The following is an 18009-nucleotide window of genomic DNA, read 5'->3' on the forward strand; positions in this document are numbered from 1 at the left end:
AGAAGAGAGATTGTAAGTGAATAAGAGGTTATGGTTGCAACTTACTAACGAGATGCTATAGAGTTGAGATTCATGACCTCTAAATTACAAGTGACCTAAGTATACGGTCTTATAACCATGCCCTATAAGATATGCTAAGTATATGTACTAACTAACTTCGATATAATTTTTGTCTTAATATAAATTGCGAATCCTAACTTGTCTTTTTATAGTATAATCGTAGAAAGTGAGACTTATAAAGGTGAATAGCATTAAGAAGTTCTCCAAACAATAAACTCTTATGATCTTAAAAGTGAGGGTAGCTTAGGTGCAAGTTTACTACGACAAGTCTTACCACTGAAAGGACCGACCAGAAGTGACGTTACAATTCCGAGATAGATCCATATCGGAAAGGCTTATGTCCTCTAAGAAGCGGATTTATTATTCTGCGGAGTGGCGGAGCGGCGTCCGGAGACAATAAAAAATTGCATAAGGTCACTGCATTGGATGAGGTACCACCAGCTCGGATACCCAGATATCGTGTTGCTAGGTATAACCGAGTGTTTAACAAGTCGGTTCCTCGAGTGCTAAGATCGTCTAATAAACTCACGAGAAAGGCTTATTCTTTGTCTGTTGGATTATTTCTGTACGTTACAAGGAATGGTTTTAGCGCTTACAACTCGTGGAAGTAGATATCATATCAGGTGGTAGAATCCTATCATATTAGTGTTTAATATATCAAATAATTAAGATTTATTACTGTTAATTTATATTTCTAAATTTAGCTAATTTTATTTGTGAATTAAGAAGTAATTTTATGGGCGATTTTATTAAATTAGACTAGCAGACTTGAGTGAGATTTTAACATTTAAATTATTAATATTTTCTTAGTATTTAGTTATGTTTTAGCAGTATTGAAGATCATATGAATTTCCTAAAAATAATAAAATAATAATATAAAGGATAATTATAGATTAATTATGTTACAATTGTGCATTTAATTTGTAGTATTTTTATGTGTTAACTAATTATGATGATACTAAATTAAAAATTAATTAACATTTATGAAAATATTATTAATATTATAGTATTTTATTAGGAATTGGTTCAGTTTAATTAAGATGAAAATTTTGTTTCAATTTAATTTAAAATTATAAATTTTGATTTTATATATATATATATTCTTTTGTTAATTGGACAATTGTATTTAACTATGCATTGATCAACTAAGAGGCTAAGATATGCTGCATGAGAGGCATTCAACTACTTATAATGTTTTTGTTGACATCAAAATATTAACAATAGTAGAGGTGTCAAAATGGTTCAACAGGCTGAGGTTTGGTCCAAATCAATTTGACTCGAGTTTAAACATGTTGAACTTAACTCGACCCGATTTTTCAAATGAATCAGGAATGATCAGGAATTTCAACTCGAACTTGACTAATTGGGTTTACCTAACCTGGCCTGTTAACCCTTAATACAAGAACTAGTTCGGGCGCAGTTTGCACACAGTCAAGTGGAAGTGAGTTACTGACGCCTGTCTGGGCACAGTTGCGAGCGGGAGGGGCTAGAGGCGATTGGCACTTGTGCGTTCACGAGCGCGGGAACCCTCCAGGTGATCACAAGTGGGGGTCGCTTGTGTCGTTGCATGAGCAGGAGTTCGCAAGGGCGTCACATCTTCAGAGTTCGGGTCAACCTAGGTTGGTTTTGGGTTTCTGGGTCAACTTGAACCCATTCCGGTTTTATAAACTGGTTGGAATCTTGAACCCGAATCCAACCCGTGTGGCAAATTCCATATTCTGGTCAATTTTTGACACCCCTAAAAAGTCATGAATAGTTAAAGTCATTTCTGTCCAATTTAACCCAACGTGGTGGGTAAAGTTGATCTTGTGAAGGTTATTGCATTTAATATCTTTGATCAACTATTCTATTTAAATCATTACATATGCATGCTGATCAATCGTCTAATCCTTCCTTTTTTTTTATTATTAATATCTTTGATCATCCTTCTTGTTATTGCTTTTAAAATGAAGGAAACATTAATAAAAGAATAAAAATATTAACGATATATTCTGATCAAAATTTTAATGTTCTTAAATATACTTTAAGATTAATGCATTGTATAAATAAATTATATTACCCTAAATTTTATGAATTTTTTTTTAATCTCTCTCTCTATATATCTTATCTTAGTGCATTGTCCTTGTTTTCGAGTGAATTACAAATGAGTCTCAGGATTGGATGAAAAAAATTAATAGTATTTTTTTGGACAGTTAGGCTAATTAAGGCAGACTCACACACATATCACATACATAAGATTCGAACTCAAGATCTCTTAGTTGATAATTTATGCTCCCAACCAATAGACTAAGATGAAATGTGTATTATTAATTTTTTTTCGTATCCATAAGTTGGGGCCCCTCATAAAAAAAAATTCTAACTTCTTCAATTCTTTAGGGGTTGAAAGAGAGACCCTATAATTACCTTAATTATGATCATTCTCTAAATTTCCCAAATCATATCTTCCTAAACTGGGGACCAATAACTACTAACATTCTCTTAGCCATATATGGTAGCTTCCCCTTATTCCCTCATTAGCATAATTCCATTTTCATGAAATGAATTTAATTTCATTAATTAAATTACCTATTCAAGCTTCAAAATTATTTGTACTTATAAGTATCATTTACAGCATAAGATTAATTGTTTTCCTTAACTCCTGATTCCTCCCCCTCTTCTCTTTTTTTCATTTAAAAAAGTGGACTCTAAAGATAAAAGAATTGGCTATTTTTCTTAAGCTTAATTAGAATGTTTGCAATGATGCCATTGTGTTGCAAAGTGCTCTATATCTTACTTACATTGTGAAAGGTTTGATAGAGCCTAAGGACCAAATATGAATGATTCTAAAGTTTTGCTTTACCAAATAACAGATATTGGAAGCATTTATTGGAGAATTTAAGTGCTGTTCTGTGCTCATGAGGCTGACCACATGCAAACTAGAACAAAGTCAACAATTTATGACTCCTTTAGAATTAAGTAATTTGTGAAATTTGTTTTTTTTTTTCATTAATTAAATTATTTTTTTGGTCTTTATATATTTCTTCATATATATAATTAGTAAAAAATAACAACACCGCCAAGTCTTTATCTTGGTGCATGAGGTTGGTTTTATGAACACTCTTTCTTCATTGTGCCATATTAAGAGTCGAATTCCCTTTTAAATCTAAAAAAATTATCACTTCTAGTACTTTCTAACATAATCTTTTTAGATTTATTTCTATCTTTCTTAACATTAGTCAGATCTGATATTCTCCTAATCTGGTTGTGGGAAGGCCGACATTTTATGTGACCAAACCATCTAAGACGGCTCTCTCTAATCTTATATGCTAGTTGAGCTACTTCGACATTTACATGTATGAACTTGTTTCGTATTTTGTTTCTAAGAGTAAACCCACTTATTCACTTGGGCACCAGAGCCCTACATGGGGTCCTGGTTGGGTACCCACACTCCGCTCTGGCAGGTTTTTTTCACCCACGCCCACCTATGGTAAATTGTGGAATGTCATACCCACCCACACATCCACTTTCCACGCTTCTTGAATGTAATTTGCCACGGATTAATGGCCTTGAGGTTTTTTGTTATTTTCTCTGGCTGCAAACTTTCAAGCCACATATAAAAATCTATCGTGGTCGCGACGTGGTTCAGTGTTGTGCACTGCATTGTAAGGATTACTGTAATATATTGCATGCATATGGTGATTAGTAATGTAAATCAGTATGTCATCTAATGTTGAGTACCTGCCCATACTCACCCATGAGGTCATGGGCGTACCCATACCCACCCACGCCCATTGGGTATGGGTGGGTACGTGGGTAGGTGTGGGTATGCGTACCCAATGAAGGGCTCTGCTGGATATCCTCATCTCTACAACACTGAACTTAATTTTATGCTTTTTTTTGCAACACCCCTTAATTTTATGTTAAGAAAATAAAAATTATAAATTTAAAAATTATTTTATTATATAAATCACAAAGGTTATATATGCAAAGTATGTGATAAATCAAAATATTGTTCACTACATATTCAACTCAATAATAAATAAATAAATATTATCAGGAAAATAAAATTACGTGGGTTGGCTGACACCCCTAATCATGAGGAGGGCGGCTGGCCCTCCCTCCGCCTCTGTTCAAAGCTATTAGGCCACTCCTTAATTTAAAAGTAGGCCTAGCTCCGTGGTGTGGACCCAACAAGCCTAAATAAAATTGGGCTAATCGGTCCAATTAAGGCCTAATTAAAAGTCTTAGAAGTTAGAGCTATCTTATATCTAATGGAGTGTTGACTTTAAGTAGTTGGATAAAATGGAAGATTTTACTACTAATTTGATCAACTAATTGATAAATGTAAGAAATCAATGTGAGAGAAATAGTGATATATTAAAAGATCATTCTAAATAATGGACATTCAAACTTTATTCTCAACAAACTAATAGTAAAAAAATAATTATTTGATGAGGCAAAAAAAAAAAAAATCAATTCAAGTCCAAAGGGACCAGAATCAAGCATGCGAGTATTTGAAAATTTCGTATCATTATTCGATTGATGAAGGATTTGTTTGGGACAAGTTTCTTACTACTTTTTAATGTTATTTTTTAGTACAAAATTTTTTGAATTAGAAATTTCATAATAAAAAGCGATTTTAAAAAGCAGTAAGAAGAAATCTAAATAATCTTTGATTCTTATGTACGTATAGTTACGATGAGTGTCTCAAAAGAAATGAATCTAGCAAGTATCATCGTTTAAACATGTACATAGAAAGTCCACTAATATTGGACAAATTATTCTGTGCGGAGGCCGGACACAGAACACCGTCCGGAGACTAATCAAAATGCACCACATCAGTGGTATCGAGCAGTACCGAGCCACGGTACCGAGCGAATGGGTGATGTGGTGCATTCTGATTGGTCTCCGGACAGTGCCACATATAATAATTAATCCTAATATTGATATCTACTAACTATTATTATTTCTTAAACACTTTTCACTATACTTATAGGAGGCCAGGTAGATAATTCAAAGTTTGAAATCTCTCCTCTATTTAGAGAAAAGGGAGAATTTTTAAATTATTTGTTTTCTTTCATAAAATTTTCACGTAAAAACTCGTTTATCTCTTGTAAGCTTTTTTTTTTATGTAGATTTTTTATGCAAAATCTTTCCTTATATGTAATTAAGTTAAAATGGAATTCAGCATTCCAAAAAGCTCTATTTGCAGTTTAATTAAACTCTATCTGCAGGGTTGATTGCCCTTCATACCATTCAGTTCGTCTAGATCATACATATATTATGAGGCTTGTATTATTTTTAGGGGCTGTCTTAAGAATAATGAGCTCAAAACATGAAAAGCTTCGTGTATTTTGGTCATGTGTTAATCTAATTTCATTTGGAATAGCTTTTTACTATTTTGATTTCATACTATAGTTATAATTTTTATTTGACTGCTGTTTTTTCATTGTTTTTAAGAAATTTTTATACTAGGAAGCTGAATTCTACAATATTTTTCAAAAAAATTATTTTCTTCACAGCAGTTTTACAACCACTTTCATAAAAACTGCAACCGTCTCAAACGGATCTTTTGTTTAGATTTGTGATGATCATTGATCAAATTGGTCACTTGACTCTTTACTGATAAGTAAAAAGATTCGTGACTATTTAAAAGTCTCATTTTAATCTCTTGACTTTTTAAATAGGGACCTAATTAATCCAACAAAATGATTAATTTGATACCTATTTGAAGGGTCAATAGTACATAGTTTGGAATTATTTTAATACTTCAAAAAAATTAGTGGACCAATTTGACCCTTTTCTCTCTTGATGACGGAGGAACTCGGATTAATTTCTAAATGTCTAAATGGATTATTGGTACAAAAAGAATATTGGTGACTACTAGAAGAAGTTTTCCCATCGAATGATTTGCTAAAGAACATGGAATGTAAGGGTTTGGCATTCTTGTGAAAGGGCAAAACTAATTACTAAGATGACACAAAATCATTATTATGAGGTAGATGAAGTGGTTCAAAGGATGTAATCCTTCAATTAGGACAATGGGCAAAGGAAGATGTTAGAGAGTGATTTTTTTTTTCTTAAATGAAAATTGTTAAGAATTTGCTACCTAATCATTTCTTTTACTGAAAACGATCATAATTTATGTGATCATAATTTGAGGCAGAGGATAAGTAGTATAAATTTAGACACACAATAGAGAGAGAGAGAGAGAGAGAGAGAGAGAGAGAGTCAATAGGATATGAAACATTTGTATAACTACTCTTTCTATCTATCCTCACAAATACAGCTGATTTTTAATGATTTTTAAACCGCTGCAACTAAATTAGTAGGTATTTAAATCATTGTATTAGGTCCTAAAATGTACTGTTAAAGCTTGATTTATTTAGTAGTGTATATATCTTCCTCCTACCTTTTCTCTTTCTTCCTCAATGCAATGTGTTTTGAAATAAGAATTAAAATAGGGAAAATAGAGTAATGTATTATTCCCCATATAAAATATTAATTTTTTTTGTGATTTTTCTTTTGTATTATTTTATTTACCATTAAACCAAAGTTTTAATCTATTTTTTATATTAATATATTAATTACAAGCTAAATATGTTTTTATACTAAAAATAATCAGAATATTATGATATAAATTATATAAAAATAAATTAAACATTTATTAAAATAATTTTAATGCTAAAATGACATATGAAATTTTTATATTATTTTAATTTAAAAATAAATCTAATAATTTTCAAATTCATCAAATATAATTTATATTAAAATATTTTAGCTCAAATTTTTTCCATTGATCGATCAACCCATCAAAGAAGTTTTTTTAAAGCGGCAATTAATTAAAATAGGAAAGCATTATTTTCGTGTTAACTTAATCATAATCTTCCCCCCACCATAATCTCTTCTGATTTCATTTATCTCATACTAAATTAAGGCCACCGCCACCTTTCTCTTTCTATCTCTTAATGAAATTATTCTCATTACTGTCGCTTCTATATATAACTGATCAGAGAGACACAATGAAAACAAATCAGAAGAGAGAGAATAAGCGATCAGAGAGTCCCAAAGGGCATAATCTCTCTCTCTCTCTCTCTAAGTTCTTTCCTTCTTCTTCTTCTTCCTTTTAAACAAGCAAAGAATTCACATCGGTATTCGGTAACATAAAACGCCATACCAGAAACCTCAAAGCAGGAAACGAACACTTTGTCCCTCAAGAAAATCGCTCTCTCTCATTCCCAATCTCTTTCGATCAGTAGAGTAAAGAAAGAAACAGAGAGAGAGAGAGAGAGCATGGGATATTTCTGTTCTTCATGGTTCCAAACCCTTTTTCTCATCCCCCTCCTCCTCCTGATTCCCACTGCACTCCTCCTTACCCTACCCCCAATCTCTCCATCACCGGTAACTCTCTCCTCCGCAGCCTTCCGCCTCCTCCCACTCCGCCGCTCGCCGGAATCCACAGCACTCGCCTCCTCCGCCACCACCCCTGTACGATACAATTCAAACCGATCACACTAATCTTAATGCTCATAAATTCGTCATTTAATAAACATCGATCCCAATGCAGATGAAACGGCTGGCGAATCCCGGTCCTGAGAACGAGCTCGAGGCGGAACTCTCCCGCGCAAGGGCGTCTATCCGCAGGGCCACCGCCGGCCGGAGAAATTTCTCCGGCGTGTTTAGCCAACCGAGTGTGTACCGCAACCCCGCCGCCTTCTACCAGTGAGTGTAAAAAAATAATTAATTTCTTGATTTCTTTCTCTCTCTAGATTTTCTTTTGGATTCTTTTTTTTCTTGCCTTTTCACGCTTGGCGACGCTTGCTCGTTACGGCGAAGTGGTCTGCCACCTCGCCGCATGATTTCCAACTCTTGTGCTCGGCCTGCCGCGCACTCGAGAGCGTGCTTGTCGTTTTTTTATTGAGCCGCGGTGTACCGGACCGCTTCCGGTAGCGAGCCTCAAAAGGAATACAAAAGTAATTTATAGTGTATATTTATTACCTAAAATATAAAAAAAAATTATATAAAAAGATATTTGAGTTACAATATTATGAAACAATTGTTTTGAGAGGAATTTGTTTGATTTTTTTTTGTCGGTCGAATCCAATATTGGTATGTCATTCCGACTGCATTAATTTAGGCTTAGTTTGGGAGAAATTGTTTTAGGTGTTGGTCGGACTCAAAATAATGTCCGGAGGCGAATCAGAATATGCCACATCAGCGGTACCGAGCTACGGTGCGGCGCGGTACCGAGCAGTATTGAGCCATGCTATTGAGCGAAGGGGTGAAGTGGAGCATTCTGATTGATATCTGGACTGCATTCGACATCCGCAAAGAATAATTAATCTTAATTTGGGGTGTCTTTCTTTTTTGTTTTTTAAAGCATATTTTTAATACAAAAGAGATTCTTTAAGAAGTAATAAGAAAGCTGTCTAAAACGAAACCCCAATTTCTTTAGTTATAATTTTGATTGAGTTGATGCATTCCATATGACATATGCTAGGAAAAATAGAGACGGATCTAAAAAGATTTTATTAGAAAATATTAAAATTGATTTTTATTATTATATTTAGGCTTAATCCTACTAAAAAAAATTATTTGCTCCATAGTTTTATAAAATTTAATCAAATTCTTTCTTACATATTTGAAAAAATTAATCTAAAAATATTTTGATATAATTTATTTTTTTTTTTCTTATTCGGCGTCTAGGAGCTATCTGGAGATGGAGAAGCGGTTCAGAGTGTACGTGTACTCAGAAGGGGAGGCGCCGCTGGTACACGCTGGGCCGTGCAAGAACATCTACACGACAGAGGGCCGCTTCATATCTGAGCTAGAGATGATGCGTCCGGGAGAATATTCCGGCGGCGGCGGCGCGTCGTCGAGGATGCTGAGAACGGAGGATCCCCGGCGAGCCCACGCCTTCTTCCTTCCCTTCAGCGTGGCTCAGCTCGTGAGGTACGTTTACCGCCCTAACACTTACGACCATGTCCCCATCCGCCGCTTCGTCTCCGACTATGTCAACGTGGTCGCATCTAAGCACCCTTATTGGAACCGCACTGCCGCCGCCGACCACTTCATGCTGTCCTGCCATGACTGGGTACGCACCAAGTTGGATCTTTCTAGAATGATTTATCTTAATTTATGTCATACGATTTTTAGATTAATGGCGTGCATGGCTTGTTTATAAACATAGGACATATGAATGATTTAATTGGTATATATTACAAAATTTATTTAATATGGAGTTTTGGTGATACTATCTAGGGGTTTTAAAATGAGTTTTTAGTAGGTTTGGGTCAAATTTGAAACTAATCTTCATTCAAATGATCCAATCTGAACCCGATCAGATTTGACAAATAGGGCAAAAATTCAGATCTAAACCCGACCCATTGGGTTACTAGGTTGAATCAACCTGACCCGCACTAACCAAACAAGTAAGCTTTAAGAACGGGCAGCAATATATGTGGGACAACGCAATTGAGGGTGGGAGCAGAACCGTGCGATGCAGGACTGCATGAACACAGTGCAAGGCTTGGAGCTTGTGTGTAGGTACAAGATTGTGAGCCCAATCACAAGGTTGTAGTGTGGGACTACGGGGCGAGAAAGGCAAGTGGGATGCGGTCTATTTTTGGGTTAGCGGATTGACTCGAACATAATCTGATTTTCAAACATGTTAGGAATTAGAACCCTAACATGACCCATTTGTTAAATGGGTCAATCTAAATCTAAATTTTTTGGATCGGATTTTCGTATTGTGTCATTAATTGACACCACTAATAGAATCTTATCTCCTAATATTTTTTTATTAAATTTATAGATTTGAAATGTTATATCTACACAGTGGAGAAGAATTTTGAGGCATTAGTCAAGAAAAGTCTTAGTTCGTCCATTCAAACAGATATTTGATACTGTTATTAAGAAGTAAGATGTTGCCTATCAACTCAATCGCAATCAAAACATTGAAGGATACATCATCAGTATAAGGAATTGTCATTCTCTGCCTTTTTGGAAGTGATGGGGGCAAAGTTTAATGATGAGAGCTTTGGCACGCAACCCTTCGATGGAGTAGAACTAGAAAATTAAGTTTGCGGTAAAGTAGTTAAGTATGAAGAGTTTATGAAAAATTATAGTATGTTAAAATATATATAATTCTGGAAAAAGTGATTTTTGGTAGATTTTTCATGAAAAAATTTTTGCCGATAAAAGCAGTGTAAAGAAAAAAATTCCTACAAAAAATAGCCTGAAAAAAAAAGCAAAAAAAAAAAAAAATTGTTTGCCCGCGCCCATCCGCAGCGGCCCACCTTGCCCACGGTGGCTTGCTACGCCCCCACCTGCTTGTGGCGCGGCCAAGCTGCCCGCGCCCGCCAGCCCTGTCCAAGGCGGCCCGCTATGCGCCCCCTGCCCGCGGTGGCATGAGCTTCCCTCGCCCGCCAGCCTTGCCTGTTCACAGGCCCCACTGCCAACGTCCGCTCGTGAGCCCCACTGCACGTGCTGCCAACATGATGCCTATGAGATTCGAACTCTACGCATTGGATGGAGAAATTATTAGGTACGATCACGTGACAGAGATATACATCCGGATTTCTCTCTATTACAATAAAAGCGCAGTCAAAGCACAACTGCTATAATACTGTGAATTGACTGCTCTTTATTATAGATAGAGAGAAATCCGAATATATTTTTATGTATGACCTAATAATTTGCCCAGTGGAAGGTTTTCAAACCCGCTCAACTGCGAAGTAAAAATTGTTTTAATTGTTACTTCAGCACAGGACTCTTTATGTTGTCCGTACTTTATATTCGATAATTATACATAAATTAATTAAGATATTTGCATTTATGTAAGAATATTTTAGCACTTATCTAAAATTATTATTTATTTCTTACTATAATTATTTATTATATCTGATCAAATACCCTAAATATTTTTCTTTAAACCCCTCAAAGCTGATTTGCAGCCTACCCGTAAATTTTGTTCTTTCTTTCACAACTGCGCAGGGCCCCCACGCTTCACGTGCGAACCCATTACTGTACAAAAACGCCATTCGAGCGCTCTGCAACGCCAACACGTCGGAGGGATTCCGGCCGCGGAAGGACGTGAGCATACCGGAGATAAACCTCGTCTCCGGTGACATGCCCCCGGAATTTCTCTCTCCGTCCCCGCCGGAATCCTCTCCACGCCGACTTCTCGCCTTCTTCGCCGGAGGGGTCCACGGCCCCGTCAGACCGATCCTCCTCAGCCACTGGAAGGGCCGTGACCCGGATCTCGAGGTTCACGAGTACCTTCCCCCCGGCGCCGATGCCTACTACTCCTATATGCGGCGATCTCGCTTCTGCCTCTGCCCCAGCGGATATGAGGTCAGCATTTAAATTTTGGGAAATTTTTATGTTATTATATCTTATTAATTGGTTAGATATTATCAAAATATATTCATAAGAACAAATGTTAACTATTACTATAAACACCTACAACAACAATAACATCAAGCCTTTGTCCCCGGCTATATTGAATTCTTTTTCGCTATTTTGTTCGGTTAAAAAGTTAAATTCTCATTTAAATCTAATAAAGAAAGGTCATTTCTAATATTTTCTAACCAAGTCTTTTTAGGTCTACCTCTACCTTTCTTAAATAAGTTAAGTCTAATACCTCAACTTTTATAACTGGGTCATCAGAAGGCCTCCATTTAACGTGACCAAATCATCTAAGGCAGCTCTCTCTAATTTTATCTTTTACTTGAACTACTCCTAACTTTTCATGTATAAGCTCAGTTTGTATCTTATCTCTAAAGGTCAAGTCACTCATCCACTTAAGCATCCTCATCTCTGCAACACTTAACTTAGTATTATGCTTCTAATATAAAAAACTAATTCTAATAATTTTTTAATCATTTGATACTAAACATTTTGGTTAATTTAGCTCATCTGATAAAAAAAAATATTAGATATATACAAATAATTAATCAGAATTATGTATGTCTTCCTCATTGATTGCTCATATATACTATCTTTACAATGCATTTGTAATTAACTTCAATTAATTGTGGTTAAAAATCCTTGAAATATTTAGGTAGCGAGCCCTCGGGTGGTAGAGGCCATCTACGCTGGTTGTATACCTGTGATCATCTCAAATGGGTATGTATTGCCATTCAGTGATGTGTTGAAGTGGAAGGAATTTTCTGTGATGGTGGCGGTGGAAGATATACCGCGATTGAAAGAGGTGTTAATGGCGGTGGGGGAGGAGGAGGTGATGCGGTTGATGGCCGGAGTTAGGGCGGTGCGCCACCATTTTGTACTAAACCACCCGCCTAAGCGATTCGATGCATTTCACATGATATTGCACTCCGTGTGGTTGCGTCGCCTCAATATAAAGGTTGCTTAAGTTTGGGATTTTTTAGATGGTTTTTTCTTTTGTTTCATAGGAATAAAACAAGAAGTTACACAAGAAATAAAAAAGATTTCGAACAAGGTTTGAAGCGGGGTTTTTTTTGTTTCGGTGTTGTTGGCTGCTTTTGATCAAATGAAGCCAACTTTCTATCAACATAAACATATCTGTTGAGAATAGTTCTTTTTTTTTTTGGTAAGAGAGAGAGAGAGAGTGAAGAATTTGGATTAATTTTGTATGTTGATTTTGGCTATGAATTGTATATTTCGTGTTTAGTATACATTGAGAAGTAGTCTTGTAATTTCTATTGGTTTATTGAAAAATATTTTACTACAATTGTCAAAGTCTTGCCTGATTCATATTTATTCCATTTTAGTTGTGCTTTTTTAATGTCATCTCCAATAAAAAAACTCATTTTACACTCCAAAATATAGTAAAATTTCAAAATGCAATCATTCTATTCAATAGAAATGCATTTCTTCTTCTTTTGTGCCCTTCCTACGAAGGTAACCATCTTTGGTGCGCTTTTCTCTTTCACGTGCTTCTTTGACAAATCTCGCAGCAAATTTTTTTGGCATAGGTGAACAGTCCGACGACAATATTAACGTCACACTGTTCACCTACTAAAATGTGGCGTGTTGAAATTCGAATGGAGCAAATGACGGACAGGTGTCATGGAGTTCAGTTGGAGATGATCTTATTAAACAAAACCGCTATTTAATTAGCATTTCATACATAACAAGAAGACGAGCTTCAGGTAAATGATCGACATTACCAACATTCCATGTGGTATTAACTCCGAAAAAGGCGGTTCTGCGTCTTCAATATAATTCTTATAACGTACGTGTGACTGCTCAACAAAAAAAAATATAGTAAAATTACATACAAAAATAAGGCATGCACGTAAAGGAGTGACAAAAATCGTTATATAAACGAGAGTGGCAACAAAAAAACACAATAAAAAATAGTACAAGCTGCAGACCAAAAGACACCATTCAACCTTTTATTCTCACTTCACCAAAAAACAAATATGACAAACCACTTCAAAGGTTAGGCATGCACGCCAAGTTCGAGCCTCAATGTGAGGCTGATGGCATTGGATCCGTCGCCGATGAACTGAATGGGCCCTGCAAAATTACACCAGAGTGCAGATTTAAGAAGTTTAGTCAGGATATTTGGACATTTTTCCCCCCAAAAGAAGCTATGATTTGGAAAAAATGAGAGTACAGAAAGTACCAGGGCTGATATATCTGTTCTTAATGGCCCACTCATCCCTCCTAGATGCAAATTCTAGGAATGGTGCGCCTAAAAATAAAAACAGCCATGGTGAAACCATCGAATGTGCCGAAGGAATTATAAGAAAAAATGCAGAGACTGGAATTTTATCTAACCATCAAGTTCCACCATTGCTTTCTTGATTACAGGCTTGAACTTACCTGTAAGATAAAGGAGCATCATCATCGTCATAATTAGACTTACCATATTATTTGTATTTGGATAATAGGAGTATGTCGAGTATACTAAAAGATTTAAGAAACGTCTTTGCGGATGTTTATTACACCAATCAAAAAACTCACCAATCTCATAGAAATCTCATAGAAATTATTCTGTGCGGAGACCGGACGCAGAATGCCATCCGGAGACCAACCAGAATGCGCCATGTCAACGGTATGACATGGCGCATTCTGGTTGGTCTCCGAACGACGTTCGACGACATCCGCACAGAATAATTAATTGCATAAGTGTGAATTCATAAACAAAAACAACCGTGAACAAGATACTGAACATTAAGCTTAAATAAGTACATGATGATTACCGTAAGACCAATTAAACTTTATCAATTGCATGCACAAATTAGACAAGCCAACCTATTGCATTAAATAAGACTCAATATCCTGAAATAATTAAACATTGATAAGAAGAGACCAAGTTTGCACTTTCACGTTTCCTTTATATAGTTCCCAATCAACAAAAAGTTGACAGTTGCTGTAATAAGTATATCAAACATGAAATTTAAGCCATGTTCAAAAGCATCATAGAGTGCAACTTTCCTCATCATAAACTACAAATACATGTATCTAGTCAAGGCAAATGAGCATCCATTAATCCTTCTAACATGTTACCCAGCTGAAATTCTTATGATATGCTCAATCTGAAAGGTTAATAGTTAAATGCAGTCCAAAAATTAATGTTGAGCATGTATTTAATATAGAATTTGGTGTGAATTTCTTTCTTTCTTCAACATATAATATGTTTTAAATATAAAAATAAAAATAAAAATCCATCATCACTATCATCTATAGCCCTATCCCAACCACTTGGGGCTGGTATTATGAGTCCATATATTTTATGTCCCTGCTGAGTGTTTATGTGAAATAGCAAATCTATTCTTCACAAACCATTTTAAACAACTTTCATTCATGTTAACCTTAAGGCTCTATTAAGGGCAAATTTACCACTGCTTTGCTTTCCAGACCATTGTCGCACTATTATTTAGCTTCTGCGTTCTAATTGCCTTTCAAAAAATTCAAGGCTGAAAAGCTAATTTTACAACCAGATTCACTAGACTATAGTAGATGTAAGAAAGCTACTAATTGATTTTTCCAAAAAAAGAAAATATATATGACACTACCCTAACAGCTTTCAAAAAGTTACTTATCTCACAATTTTACAATCACATTTATAAAAAGTTGCAACCTCTCCAAACAAACTCTATCAAATTTTCTTCCTAATCTTTTAGCAAAGGTGGTGGTGGCGATGGATTGCGTCAGCCGATGGAGGAAGGGGGCTTTAACAGAGGAAGTAGGCGGCAGTAGACAGCCGGGGCAGTGGTCGATGGCCAGCAGTGGCTGACAGGAGGTGGCAATGGTGGTGCGTTAGCGATGTATTTAGAAATCTCAAAAATTTGAGGAATTCCAAATTCACCCAAAATGCACTAGCTAGTGTATTTGAAATACACTCCTTTTACAACCTTCATTCATTTTAAACCAAACACTAATATTTTCAAAACCCTTGCATTTGAAAAACTTTACACCCTAAATGCAGCGAACCAAACAACACCTAAAGCATCTAAATTTTATGGTAGTTCATTCATGTCATCCTAAAATTGATTTTTTTAATTATTTTCTAATCCAACTTGAGGAGTAGAAGCACGAATCACATTCATAATTTCCCCATTGATAATTAACTTAGGAATCATAATATCACAAACTATGATGAGGTGCGCCTCAAGGCAGGCGCATTAAATGCTTTTTTAAATCATGCTTTGATGTAACCCAAACATAGAAGTGTATATTCAAATTGTCATCTTAAGTAAATATAACAAGAATAATGATTGGCGTGGAGTCAATCCATTTAAACCGCCTTATGGTTGGCCGTGCTGCCTTAATGGATTTTTGAATGTTTTTGCTAATTTAATTTTTTAAAAACTTATATTTTAACCCCTATCTTTAAGGGTTAATTTGTATATTTAGACTTAATAAGGCATGGTAGCATTATTGATTATTTTGCTTTATTCAATTTGGAGTGTCCTTCATTTCTAGCATGGAAGGCTTAATGGCCTAATGGTTGAATTCCTTAGTGAGGAATTTAATTATTATCTCCTCTCTCTGATCGTAGATAACACTACATAGTGCTAGTGCTACTAGGAAATCTCGTTCCTCTTTGAGCAAATCAAGTTCAACCCACTAAAAAGCTAAGTTTGACTTGCTTGATATGGAAGCGAATAAAGCTTGAAAAGATATTTTGAGCTTGCAGTTTAAGCGAGCCAAACACAAATAAACCTTTACTCCATACACAAACTTTATGTTTTTACTATTTTTCATAATTTTCAATTCAAATGAGGAGAACATATCTATTTCCGCTATAGTTGCTTAAACCTTGCACCTCTCTACAATCGTAAAACCTAAGCCCTCTCTCGCTCCTTCCTGCACAAATATATACACATACATAGCTCTTTTCTGCCACCCCTTAACCCCTTAAACTCCAACACAATCTAGCCCTAATTAGCCTACATCCTCTTCAAACCCTTCCACCATCCTTTCCAATACTGTCATAAAACAAAGTGGCAAACACATTTATTTAAAAAAAAAAAAAACCACTAACCCGAGCACTAAGTTAATGAATTCAAATGAACTCCATTAGCCCAACTGACATCCCTAATGACCCCTTATTAGAGGTGTATCATTGAGGCTCATCCTGCAGATTTTCTCTAGATAAAAGTACCAAAAATATTTTATAAAGATTCCATACTAATGCAATTGGCTTTGAATACTTGAGAACAACATTTTTTTTTTTTTTGGGGCGGGGGAGGGCAAGGTCGGATGCCTCTCAAAGTCAGGTTTGAATGTCACACTTTAGATACGCCCAAGCTGCTATAAGCAATGTCCAGATCTAGTTTGGTGTTACATTTCCCTTAGCACCAAGGACTCAAAACATCAAAAACACATCAATAGGGAAAATAAAACCAGTGATAAAGGAAATGAAATAAAATACTTATTTACCACAATGAATCAATTATATATAAAATCACAAAATGCTTAGCATAAAGTACCATGTCTCCTCTCGACATCCATTAATGAAGTCAATGCAGTTCCTCCAACAGACCATTCCTCCACAGGGGCAGCTAAATTGCCAACCTTCATAGATACAGAGAAGGCCAGAAAAATTAATGCGATGTTTAAATAAGTGAAAAGTTCTAACAAAGTTGACATTTAAAAGAAAGTTTTGGATTATTAGCTGAAAATGTACTCCTATGATATACAATTTTGACGTGTTATACTAAAAATTATTAAATCAATATTATTAAAAGATAAAATGAAATTTAAGTGGGATATATTTAAGACAGTTGAATCTAATATAAACAATGATAGAGCTAGAGATCCAAAATATAACTAATAAGAGTTAAAAATGAGTAGTTTAAATAGGAAAGTTTCTCGTAAGTATTACACAATAAAAAAATATCAGTTAAAACAAAATACTATAAAATTATAATTAAATAAGCTATGGTGTACAGGCACAAAAGGTTGGGAGTTTAAAAATTATTGATATTCAAGTTAAACATAAAAAATAACAATATTAAAGTTGACGCATGGCATAATTATGAAAGATTCATCAAGAAACAACAACATCAAGCCTTTATCCCACTACGTGGGGTCGGCTACATGAATCCTTTTTCTCCATTGTGTCCTATTAAAAGTGAAATTCTCGTTTAAATCTAATAAAGAAAGGTCAATCCTAATATTTTCTAACCAAGTCTTGTTAGGTCTACCCCTACCTTTCTTAACATAAGTCAAATCTAATACCTCTACTCTCCTAACCGGGTCATCGGAAGGCCGCCGTTTTATGTGACCAAACCATCTAAGGCGACTCTCTCTAATCTTATCTTCTACTGGAGCTACTCCAACCTTTTCACGTATATGCTCATTTCGTATCCTATCTCTAAGGGTAAAGCCACTCAACCTCCACCGAGCATCTCTCTCCTGCCACACTTACTTATATTATGCTTCTCTTTGAATGGCCTTTAATGAATCAGTTCGGTTGGTGGTGTTGGTGGACGAATGGCCTTTGCTATGAATAGTATTTGTGATAGA

The 18009-nt window shown here is 35.4% G+C and overlaps 2 protein-coding genes across 3 annotated transcripts in view; one reads left to right on the plus strand and one right to left on the minus strand.

Annotated features, from left to right (window-relative positions):
• The first annotated feature begins 7250 nt into the window (after window positions 1-7250).
• On the plus strand, window positions 7251-12523 carry LOC110111699 (probable glycosyltransferase At5g25310). The gene is made up of 5 exons (XM_020843686.2): window positions 7251-7527; window positions 7607-7761; window positions 8746-9133; window positions 11035-11394; window positions 12104-12523. The coding sequence occupies exons 1-5, from the start codon at window positions 7333-7335 to the stop codon at window positions 12413-12415; spliced, it is 1410 nt and encodes a 469-aa protein (XP_020699345.1). The 5' UTR covers window positions 7251-7332; the 3' UTR covers window positions 12416-12523.
• Window positions 12524-13115: 592 nt separating this feature from the next.
• LOC110111698 (pyrophosphate--fructose 6-phosphate 1-phosphotransferase subunit beta 1) overlaps window positions 13116-18009 on the minus strand; it is a 13918-nt gene continuing 9024 nt past the window's right edge. The window contains exons 10-14 of one of the 2 annotated variants that reach the window (XM_020843684.2): window positions 16971-17055; window positions 13810-13854; window positions 13655-13723; window positions 13458-13545; window positions 13116-13268 (exon numbers count right to left, since the gene is read on the minus strand). In XM_020843684.2, coding sequence (XP_020699343.2) covers window positions 13469-13545; window positions 13655-13723; window positions 13810-13854; window positions 16971-17055 — 276 coding nt within the window. In that variant the 3' untranslated portion in view covers window positions 13116-13268; window positions 13458-13468. Of the gene's footprint in view, window positions 13269-13330; window positions 13546-13654; window positions 13724-13809; window positions 13855-16970; window positions 17056-18009 lie in introns of those variants that run through there. The other variant, XM_020843683.2, reaches the window with a different exon arrangement.

This window comes from Dendrobium catenatum, unplaced genomic scaffold, assembly GCF_001605985.2.
Source record: "Dendrobium catenatum unplaced genomic scaffold, ASM160598v2 fragScaff_scaffold_1446, whole genome shotgun sequence".
Classification (NCBI taxonomy): Eukaryota; Viridiplantae; Streptophyta; class Magnoliopsida; order Asparagales; family Orchidaceae; genus Dendrobium; species Dendrobium catenatum.

Coding starts and splice junctions, on each gene's coding strand:
- LOC110111699 (XM_020843686.2), top strand. CDS start 7,333: ATGGGATATTTCTGTTCTTCATGGTTCCAAACCCTTTTTCTCATCCCC. Junction 7,528..7,606: donor CCTCCTCCGCCACCACCCCT/GTACGATACAAT, acceptor ATCCCAATGCAG/ATGAAACGGCTGGCGAATCC. Junction 11,395..12,103: donor TCTGCCCCAGCGGATATGAG/GTCAGCATTTAA, acceptor TGAAATATTTAG/GTAGCGAGCCCTCGGGTGGT.